Genomic DNA, 12,456 nt, shown 5'->3' with positions numbered 1-12,456 from the left:
ATATGTACCCATGCATTGGTTTGATGCCTGTCTTTCCTCCAAGATTCGGTCACATGAGAGAGAGTTGTATTTTCAAATTACCTGCACAGTAGTTCTCCATCTCTGAATGTGTTGTTGCTCTCACTTTTGGAATGTACTCACTTCTTTCTTTACCATTCAGCAGGTGTTGTTTGAGTGATATAATGCAATATTCAAAGGCTCTACTGTCATCAATTCATCTCACATTAATCCTATCAGTGTCACTGTTAATGTGAAAATTGTATGTATGTATTATGTATGTATGTATGTATGTATGGATGTACGTACGTACATATGTACATACGTACATACGTGTGTACGTATATATGTATACTTATATACACACATGCGCACAAAGACAATTTATTTACAATGCTAACCCTACATTTATAAAATAATAACAAGTGAAAAATTTTGTTGTTTTATTAGTTTTATTTAAAAATTCATTTTATAAAATTATTTCATTGCTTTATTTATTATAACAAAGCAATAAAATGAATGTCATGGATTGCTCTTGTGTTAATTAATTATCAATATTTTAAGTTAAAAATCTCTCAAATGTGAAAGATAATTACTTTTGAAACATTTTTCCATATTTTGGACTGAAGGGATCAAATCATGGTTTAGCTGAAAGTGTGTCTTGTGGTTTATATTTCTTTGTGTGCTGTTTGGTGACCAAATCAATCTTGGTCACCAAACAGCACACAAAGAAATATAAACCACAAGATACACTTTCAGCTTAACCATGATTTCATCCCTTCAGTCCAAAATATCAACAAAGCTTCAGGGTCCCATAAAATACCAAGCGCACACATTTAGGGTCTGAAATAACTCTTACACACACGAATGTATTTATTTGTTCATTGCCAACATTATTAAATCCTCAGAATATGGAAACTGCACCTAACTATATGACTAATGTATATCCTAAAGACCTCATCTCCCTCCTATTTATATCCTAAAACAGTGGTTCGCAACCATTTTTGGCCTATGGACCCATTTGCTGTATGTAAAAGAATCTTACTGTATTTTTATAATTAAATATTGTTAGGAATTGTATAAAAAATTAAAATATTTTATGTATTGTAGAAGTATAACCAATTTATTGCACACAAATTTTAACAACAAAATCTTATACAGATCCCCAAGGGCCATATGGACCCCGGTTGAGAAGCACTGTCCCAAGACGTTAATTTTTGTCCTTGACATCACCGAACCACAGATTCAGGTTTTCTTTATTTCTTTGGTTAGTTTAAGAACAAGAACCAATAAGCTATCAAACCCTCATAGCTTGACCAATTAAAATTACAGAGTAAGGTTTATAAAGATTGTATTGATGAACATTGCAGTCCCTCAAGTTTGCAGTCACATCTTATGGTGGATAGCTATTATTTCCTTCTTTTATTTTCTGTTTGGTTATATGTATGTGTGTGCAAGTGAATGTGGTTATGGGTAAAATATTTGTCCTGTTAGGATGAAATTTTATTATGAGATCAATAAGCAGAGATCTATCAGATTAATACGATTAACAATCAAAAAATTATAGAATTTGTATCAATATATCATTTTGATAATTAGTTGTGTTAGTGGATTAAATATTTCATTAATTTTTCATTAAATCTGTGACTGGTGTTTATCTATACTATAAAAGGCAAATTTTCTCTGTGTGTGTGTATGTTTAAAATTCATACATTTACACAATTCCAAATTTCTTCGATTAAACAATCGCAATTAATATTCTAAATACAATTTGTTAGGTCACTGCGTCATTTTTTCACTCCAAAAATTTCCTAATAACGAATATAATCCATAAAACTACACGAGTAAACATTTTCTCCCTACTAAAATCTAATTTCCTCTTTCTAATACAAATCCTTTCAACTCCTACTTTCTCTTTATGAACCTTTATGAAAAATCCAACAACAAATACAAAAAGAAAGGAAGGAGAAAAAATAAACTATTTCAGTATCAAATCACATTTCGATACTGTAATGGCAGACAAACGAAGGAGAGTGAGGGTCAAATAAACAGACACTACCAATCATACGTAAATACACACATATATATGTACCTATGGTTACCAATGACCTCATTCTAATTGGCGGGAATTATAAGTTTACTTTCCATTTCTCACACCGTCCTTCACCATCGAGACATCTTTCTCAAATACGATCAACAAACATTTATTCCCTACAAACTCACAATTTGTAGGGAATAAATGTTTGTTGAGTTTTTTTTTGAAAATCTTTTCGTAAACCTTGAGATTAACACCTGCATCATTACCTACCTAACCCTAACAAACCCTAACCCTAACACTCTAGTGAAAATCGTACAGGTGTTAATCTGAAAATTTAACAATCTTTTTTAAAACACTTTTACTTACTAACATCTTTTTTTATTTAGTGTGTGTGTTGCCCATATATATTTAGTGTGTGTGTTGCCGTCCTATCTCATGCGAAAAGGAATTACCCTGCTATGTATAATCAAGGCAGCGCAAAAAGTTGTTTTGCACAAGCATTTGTATAGCCAATTAGACGGATGAAATTTACGTACACTTAATAATGTTACACAAAACAGCCTTCACACTTTCCCTATTAATTTCGTCTTTTGAATTATGAACATATTTACCTCATAAGGGTTTTTTCATTGTAAGGCTTTCTTTTTTAGTTGATTTTCACCTAGCAAGACTTATCGTAGATGGCGTAATAAGTCACACCCGAACAACGTCGGGTTATATTGCTAGTATTCAATAAATAAACCTGGCATATTTACTGCAACTTGTTTTATGGGCCCAGGAAGGGATGCAAAGTTGATACAAGTCACATTTAAACTTAACAAACCTCCAGAACTTAATTAAAGAATCAGTTAGCACATTATTATTATTGTTATTATTATTATCATTATCATCATCATCATCATCATCATCATCATTATTATTATTATTATTATTATTATTATCATTATTATTATTATTATCTTCATCATCATCATCACCGTCATTGAGAGAACAGTGCATGCCATCAAAGTAACACTGGAATAAAATATACAAAGCCCAGTATACCCACCATGACTACCCATCTCATAAGGGTAGAATGGGCGCATGCATCACAAGCATATGTGCACAACATGGTGATCTAATATCAAGATAAACAGTGCATGACCGTGCAGGTGGGACCTAGTTAGAATTTTCTTCATCTTGAGCAGTTCATCCTGCTCAAAAGGTCCCTGAATAAGGGTTAAGGACGTTGAATGAAACACCCATGTTTCCAAAGGTGAATTATTAAAACCCTAAAGAATTCCTCTCAGCACATGGCTATGATGCTCTCCTATTACTTTGCTTGTGATTAGAGATGTGCATATCATCAGCCACCAAGGGAAATTCTCAACTGGTTAAGGTCAAACAACTGACAAGCACATCTGTGGTATTGAGCAGAATATTTACTGTAGCCCATCTTTTATACCAAGACAAAACATGTACATGATAACACTTCCAATCAGTTAAGATCGAAAGCATTGAGAGCCAGTGCCTGGTATTGCATCAGAGTATTTATTATTATTATTATTATTATTCTTATTATTATTGAGTGACAGAGCAGTGCATGCCATCAAAGTGACACTGGGGTAAAATATATAAAGCCCAGTATACTCCTCATGACTACCTGAAGACCAAACACATGCATCACAACCATACATGTTCAACATGGTGATCTCATATCAAGATATGACCTTGCAAGTGGGGCCCAGTTAGAATTATTTTCCTGCTCATCCCACTTAAAAGGTCCCTGAATAAGGGTTAAGGATGTTGAACTATGTTTCCAGAGGTGAATTATTCAAACCCCAAAGAATTGCTCTCAAAGAATTGCTCTCAAAGAATTGCTATGATGTTCCCCCACTGCTGCTTATGATCAAAGATGTGCATATCGTCAGCCACCAAGGGACATGTTCAACTGGTTAAGATCAAACAACTGACAACTGCAGTATTGAGTAGAATATTTGCGGTAGCCCATTTTTTGCACCAAGTCAAAACATGTACATGATAACCCTTCCAATCAGTTTCAAATTTTGCCTAGCTTGACTTTGCCTTTCATCCTTTTGGAGTCAATTAGATAAGTACCAGTTATGCACTGGGTTGATGTAATTGACTTAATCCCTTCCCCAAAATTTGAGGTCTTGTGCTTCCAGTAGAAAGGATTATTATTATTATTATTATTATTATTATTATTATTATTATTATTACTAGCAGAAAGACCACTCTCTGGGTGGTTTTTTGCTAGCCACTTGATAATATTTTAACATTTGATTCACATTTCTAATAATTTTTATATTTTACAGCTAATTATTTCTTTGTATAATAGTGCTCACTTGCTTAGTAAATATTGCTTTCACTATTTTATCAGTCATAATCTCTCTTTTTTTAAACAAGCTTCACGATAGTCCAACAACAGAGGGAGAAGTAGTTTGTCAAGTTTACCTTCCCCTCAAAGCAACATAGAGATTTTAATTCAGCAGCCCATTTGCAAGCTTTGCAGTATGTGTGTGAGAGAGAGAACATTGCAAACAATGTATGAAATAAGCATGAAATGAAAAAATCGTATAAATAAAAGGGCATTACTACAGATGTATACAGCCCCGACTTTGTTGCCTCATTATATCCAGAAAAATGGATACTTTTTAACAAAATTTCTACAAATACCGCTTAGATGTTGTGGCTTCAGAGTATATAGGGATTTACGGAGAAAGAATTTTTCCGATGGGGTGAGGAGAGAGGACTCTTTTACTCATAACTTTCAGGAAGATGGGTATCTTTTAATGAAAATTTATGCAAATCCCTTTCAAACAGCATAGATTACAATTATAAAGAAATTTGTGGGGAAAGGAAAGTTTTTCAGGGATTTTCCTCATTTTTCTTAAACCACAGCCTTCGAAATGATGGGAGTGGGGGCATCCTTGTATGAAAAAAGTTTTGTAAACTCTTTTTTTTACACCCCTCCCTCATCATTCCACTCTGGACCTATTTTGGCCAATTTTTTTTACACTTCAAAACCATGGGAAGAATATTTGCGATAAAAAAAAAATTGTATTTTCAGAGGGAAAAGTGATTTAAGGGCGATTCTTTATCACTCTCACATAATTTTTGCCAATACTGACCACACCCAGCTAACTCAATCTCTGATTCTTGATTTATATTTATAATTGAAAAGCAAGTGAGATCTATGAAAAATATAATAATTATTGATGGATTGAGGCACTTGCAAATAGGCCTCTCCAGTTAATACAGCCATAGTAAAAACATGCATACAACAATGTAGTTTTAAATAGGAGACATATATACACAATAATATAATTGACAGCAATATACATCACTACATACACTTATACCATTATAGTTTAAAACACTAATATACATTTCATGACATAGCTGACAACAATACATCACTTATTGAAACGTATATACACTAATATAGTTCAAAACTGGAATGTACTTTCATATACATCACTTGTATACACATACACCAATATAGTTTAAAACTGGAATATACATTCATATACATCGCTTATAGTTTATAGTTTAAAACAAATATACATTCATTTAGATATACATATACACAACAATATAGTTTAAAATTATATCTGTTTATGAACATACACACACACACAACACATCAGTTAAAAACTGGAATATGCATCCACTTATACACACAACTACTGTTCATCTGTTGTTTCTTTACTTTAGTTAGAAGACATAAAACAATGTTACATATGTTATCAAAATAATGAAGCACCAAAATTTCATCAGATTTGCAGCAGCAGAATTTGTGGTTCCTGAAATAAATGAAAGAATTTATGTAAACAAATGTTATGTTTAATTTGGTGGAGAGAAATTGTGGGGAAGCTCACTGTATATGTGTGTGTGTGTGTGTGTGCGTACACGCACATGTTGTGTATGTGTGTGTGTGTGGATTTCACACTGACAACTGGTGTTGGTTTGTTTACAATCCAGAAACTTAGTGGTTTGGCACAAATTGACCCCAGTGCTTAAAAATAAGTACTAGAGTCAATTTTATCAACATCCTTCAAAGTGATACTCCATTAAGGTCACAGTCAAATGACTGAAACAAAAGAACAGTAAAATAAACATACAAACATATATGTATGTATGTTCCCTTGCACACATACACACAAATAGTCAGGCATGGGTGTTATCCTGCACACACATGTGGCAATGCGTGTTGTTTACCTACACACACATATTGTCATGTATGTGTTTACCTGCACAAATGCACACACATGCATACAAAGTCGAGCATTTGTCTTCGCTTTCACATACATGTGTAGCCATATACATTCACATACACACAAACATGTAGCCATTCATGTGTGCTCATATGTGCATACACATATAGCTATATATGTGCGTTCACCTGCACACACACACACATACACAATGAGTCAAAGTGCACAACATTATCCTTTTCATCTAATTTACAGTCTTGTGCCAGTAAAATACAACTCCATCATCATCAAACAGGAACTGATACCTACCTGTCTATCAATCAACTGCTCTGTGTGTGTATGTATATATACATATGTGTGTGTGTGTTTATATATAGATGTGTGTGTAGGGGTGGTGGTGGTGGTGGTTTGTATATATACATGCTTTAAATTCATTTATAGGAACCATTTTTGAATCAGCACATAGAAGCTCTTTTGTTATTATGCCCGCTACAGCCAAGTAATTCCAGTTTGCAATAGCAATTTTATGGGATAGTTCTGAGTTACACCATTATAAAATAGGATAAATATAGTAATAATAATAATAATAATTCAAGGATGGAATTTCATAAATATTTCAATGTATTGCTATGCCCATTTCCACAAATCACATGTTCTTTGTGACTGTAATCCACATCCATAAGATGATTACAATATAATTTGTAATATCCATGGACATTATGGTAGGTTGTTGTACATGCATTGATCTCTTCAGGCAATATAGCATTAACCACCATAATATCTATGGATATTACAAATTATATTGAAATCATCCTATGCGTAGACTTGAAAGAAATGAAGCTAGTATGCTTCACTGGATGTGCAATGTCAGTGTGCATGTATGACAGAGTATAAGTGTCTTGAGGAAAAAGTTGGGCATAAAAGGCATCAAATGTGGTGTGCAAGAGAAACTACTGCACTGGTATGGTCATGTGATGTGTATGGATGAGGATAGCTGTGTAAAGAAGTGCCGATCTTTAACTGTGAAGAGAACCTGTGGTAGAAGTAGACCCAGGAAGACATGGGACAAGGTGGTGAAGCATGATCTTTGAACGTTGGGCCTCATGGAGACGATGAATAGTGACCAAGACTTTTGGCAATATGCCATGCGTGTGAAGCCTTGTCAAGACAAATGAAATCATATCCATGGTCGAAGTTGGTGTCACATAACTGGCACCTGTGCCAGTGATACAGGAAAGCACTCATGTTGGTAGTATGTAAAAAGCACCCTTTACACTCTTGGAGTGGTTGGCATTAGGAAGGGCATCCAACCATAGAAACCATACCAAATCAGGCTGGAACTTGGTGTAGCTCTCTGGCTTACCAGTTTCAGTCAAACCACCTAACTCATGCTAGCATGGAAAATGGACACTAAATTGCTGGGTGTATAAAAGTTAAAATCAGGCGAAAATACATGCATAATAGAATTCCATATGTCGAACCGTCCATAAAAACGGTAAAATTTGTATACAAAGCATTTCAAAATAAATACAAATAGAATAGAATGAAGTAAAAACAAGGAAAAAGAAAAAAAACTATGCATAAAACAGTCATTTTTCTGACCATATTGATACATTCTGGGCACCAGCATGGTCAGAAAATACAGAAAGAATATGTCTAAGGAGTTTTTAAATACAACACTCAAGATACACTTCCAATTGCATACCCATTATAATTAGAGCAACAGGCTATTTACCAACCAGCTTGAAGCAAAGTGTGGCTGAACTTAGGTTAGTAGGGAGAGAATGCAACTCATTAATTCATATGCTACAAATGATCAAAATATTTGGGACAATAAAAATCTGCAAGTGCTTCTTAAGATTTAAAAAATGACGAACAAACTAAAATGAATAAGATGCTTTGCATCACAATCTTAATACCAAGCAGGTGATTATCAAAATTAACTTTAAGCTAAAAAGCAAAGAGAAAACACACACATACATGAGGTAATATAAAATGCAAGTTTTCTTCCACAAGTTGTATACAAGAGGATGTTGGGAAACATCATAGTGAAAAGAGCACCACCCCAGAAAGTGCTAAAATCATTCTGGTCAAAGATCAAGAACAAAAGGCTAGATTTTAATCAGAATACCACATTGCTAAACAGAGTAATACAAGAAAACTGCACCAACATCAACAGTAAAGACTGTATGATGAATATAGAAACTTTTACCAAAGCAGAGGGAAAGCTACATAATAGTGATGCACCAGGAAGAGACATCTAGCTACTGGTACATGACATTGATCTTATATAGAAAATCAATAATACACATATTTAAAAGAACTATGGAGGGACAGAGTGATATACCAAACTGACTTGCATGAACAAACATTGCCATCAAGAACCAAATCATTCTTCTGGCAGAGAATTATAAGCTTATAAATTGTATGAACATTATGTACAAACTGTACTCCAGCTGCCTGAACCAGTTTTTTCAAGATCATTGAAAGTCTAACGATATAGTCACTAATGAGCAGAAGGGTGAAAAGAAAGGAATGTGAAGAAACATTGTGACATATGGCTTGATTCCAGAAATGCATTCAATCCCATTCCTCATTCATGGTTATTGAAGTTACAACAGTTAGTAAAAGTACTTGCTGCCTTAGTTTCTGCCATTGAAAAGTAAATGAAGACCTGGTGCACAATTCTCATTCTTTTGACTGAAAGTGCAATGATGTTATTAATATTTCAACAGAATTATTCTAAGGTGATAGTCTATTTGTGCTTCTGTTTATTTTGGTCCTAAATCCACTGTTATTTTTTTGCTCTTGAAAATCCAGTGCTTATGTCTTAGGATCTACAACGACAAGAGATTCCAATGTAATCCTTTCTTTGTGACTGATCTAAAGATCTTAATCAAAACATTTTCTGTTGATATAAGGATGAAGTGTTCATATTTAACAATTGGATGCATAAAACCTGTTCCCCAAACCCCAAACTTTTGCTTCAAAGGCCTTTTGCCTACTCTTTTTCATAGGAAAAGCATTACAAATACCTTAGTATTGATGAAAATATATCATACAAAGTATGATATATATGACCAAAATATATTAAACCAGACTAAGAAAGATATAGCAATCAGAACTTTCCACTTAAAAAAAATACCTCACAATGTATTTGCAGTATCAGTACTAATATCAACATTTGGAATACTTGACTGGGCTTTGGAGGAAATCTGCTTTATAGACATTAAAACCTACAAGATCTTGGCATCAGCTGCTAATTTCCACAGAACTAGCATTATTAATAGATTCTATCTCAGAAGAAATGAGGAAGGAAAAATCTTAACATCAATGCAGACAGCATTCAAATGCTATAATTTATAGCTAAGATGGTACCTGTTAAACAATAGTAGCAAAAATAAATACACCAGCTAAGAGCTCAAAAGTGAAATGAACAAAATCCTGCAACCACTGTGACATGATGTTGTTGCTAAAACAATATACAATGCTGTTCTATATTTAAGAGATGAGGAATTATGTACATTATTTACATTATTTACATTTGATGGATATTATTTATATTTGACAGATATTTGACCAAAAACTGTGTGTATTCCATCCCATGCAACTGTGGTAGGATATACAAAGGTGAAACATGTTGCCCCCTCAAAATAAGGGTAGACGAACATCGCAAATCTGTGACATGAGAAGATATTGATAAATCAGGTATAGCTGATCATGTATGGAAAAATGGAGACCACCTTCCCCTGTGGGAAGAAATTAAAATAATAGACAGAGAACACTACTGGAGAATACGAAAACTAAAAGAAGCAGCACATTTGCTAGGACACAACAACCTCCTAAGCAGACTGAGTGCAGATGTGAATAGCATATGGGAACCAGTATTAAGGAAGCATAGGAAAATATTAGATTTATAAGCCCTAAAAATTCACTCATGGGCATATGGCGTAGTGGTTAAGAGTGCGGGCTACTAACTCCAAGATTCCAAGTTCGATTCTGGGCATTGACCTGAATAATAATAATAATAATAATAATAATAATAATAACAACTTAGAAAATTACCTTAGGAATGAGAACCCAGGTTCGAAATTTCCCCAAGACACCTGATGAAGGCTGGAGTGTATATCAGTCAAAACGTTGTGTTAAAAACAAACAAGATGAGGACAAATATCCGTCAAATGTAAATAATGTAAATAAAGAATATACAATGCCATCCACAAAAAAGATTTCCCTGGTAAAAATATAAACAACACTTTTGCTATTGAATACATACATATCAACACAAGGAATAATGGTGGAATATTCCCATCAAAGCTTCTACTGAGTGCAATATAACAGACCTGATAGTTATTTGGGACAGAAAATAAAAGTTGTGTACATTTATAGAGGTTAGGTGTCCAGCATATCTGAACGTCTCTTCCAAAATCAGCAAGAAGAAGGATATCTATGGACAATGACTTTAAAACCTGTAACTCCTCCACCCAGATTATATATGTCTTAGCCACAATCTGGAGAAGTTAAGATTATTGGGTGAGGAAAGAGACTTATTGATACAAACATTACAGATACAATCTGTAAGTGGATCTGTGAAAATATGTTTGATATGTCATTGTTGGTATCCAAAACAAACATACATACTTAAATACATACACAGCAATGTTTTGTCTTATTGACAGTATCTAAAACTTGTGATCAGCAGTTCCATAATTAGTCATTCACCTCTCATTAATAGTTTACTTCATTAACTTGTGGTGTACAAAGACAATCTTTATCACACAAACCATTTCTACTTTCTTCAGGTTCCACATTCACTTTTGTTTCTTACCTTCTTTGTTTGAATTACATGCTTTGCAGCAATGGGCCTTTTGTAAGTTCACATCACAAAATTCTGGAGCCAATTCTAAAAGTTGTGTACAGTTCGATGGTACAATCATTTTGTCACTGCCTGTAAATTTCACCGTAAACCGAAGATTCTCATTATCTCCAAATGGACATTTCTCTGAAAAGATGGGAAAATGGAATGAATGAATAACAGGACGAATGGGAAAATCTACAAGAACATGATGTTAGTTTCAATTCCACTTTACTGTATCAGTTATAATATATTCTCCTACAACCTCTCTTTAACCAATGCCTTGTGAGTGTAATTTGATGAATAGAAACTGTACTTGCATGTGTATGCGTTTGAGAGAGCAAGAGAGGAAGAGGTAGAGATATGGGGAGAAAGGAATAGAGGTAGTTAAAAGTTTTCTTATGACAGCTTCTCTTCACTGCCTATTACTTCATTAGAAATCTACGGATGCACATACGCACATAATAGAGAAAAATGAAACAAATATGGACCACTTGCTCCGAAACACCACCGAGTGGGGAACACTTCTCAAAAATAACCTGCAGTTGTTTCCTTCAAAATTTCTACATGTTCGAAATGTACATACATCAAGGTATATTTGTAGAAAATTTCACGAAAAAATATTCATTTTCCTGGAAGTTAAGAGGAATTTTAGTGGAATTTCCGAAAATTGTCCCCTACCCCCACTCCCAAAACACTTTCACCGAAAATTTTTGTATATTTGGAATCTACATAATAAATAATATATGCATAGAAAATTTCATAAAAAAATATTCATTTTAATGAAAGTTTTGACCTTCCAAAGTTGGTGGGTACAACTCTGTAATTATGCCACATTGACGAACATGAGTTATATTTTTGTGAATGATTGTGTTTACTTGCACGTGTATGTGTTTGAGAGAGCGAGAGAGGAAGAGTGGGAGAAAGGAATAGAGAATGGGAGCAATGTGTATGTTGTTGTCACAGATCACATGTGTGGTTGTGTGTTTTTACGTATCAATGTTATGAAAAATAGGTAAAGAATACTGAGTGGAAAGTTTAATCTATGACTTTGTATGTATCACTTTCTCTCTCTCACTCTCCCTCTTTTACTCTTACTCTTTATATTATATGTTGAGCACGTGTGTAAGAACGCCGTTCCAGGTAGAAGGGAAGAAATATAAAAGTTGCTAGAAACAATAGCTAAATCTCCCTTAAATCGCACAAAGTAAATGGAATTTAAAATATCTAATTAATGCACTGGAAAGTTCACATCAAGAAAATTCCATTAATGTAAAATTTTTTACGAAAAAGTAGAAAATGTGGATTTCTATAGATGCAACACACACACACACACACACACACACACA

At 33.9% G+C, this 12,456-nt stretch overlaps 1 protein-coding gene across 1 annotated transcript in view; it reads right to left on the bottom strand.

Moving 5' to 3' along the window:
- Window positions 1-455: 455 nt before the first annotated feature.
- The window catches only part of LOC106877334 (A disintegrin and metalloproteinase with thrombospondin motifs 16), a 123,112-nt gene continuing 111,111 nt past the window's right edge, over window positions 456-12,456 (bottom strand). The window contains exons 15-16 of the mRNA XM_014926209.2: window positions 11,081-11,254; window positions 456-5,841 (exon numbers count right to left, since the gene is read on the bottom strand). Coding sequence (XP_014781695.1) covers window positions 5,753-5,841; window positions 11,081-11,254 — 263 coding nt within the window. The 3' untranslated portion in view covers window positions 456-5,752. The remainder of the gene's footprint in view (window positions 5,842-11,080; window positions 11,255-12,456) is intronic.

Source organism: Octopus bimaculoides, chromosome 5 (assembly GCF_001194135.2).
Source record: "Octopus bimaculoides isolate UCB-OBI-ISO-001 chromosome 5, ASM119413v2, whole genome shotgun sequence".
Lineage (NCBI taxonomy): Eukaryota > Metazoa > Mollusca > Cephalopoda > Octopoda > Octopodidae > Octopus > Octopus bimaculoides.
This window is presented reverse-complemented; position numbering and strand designations above follow the sequence as displayed.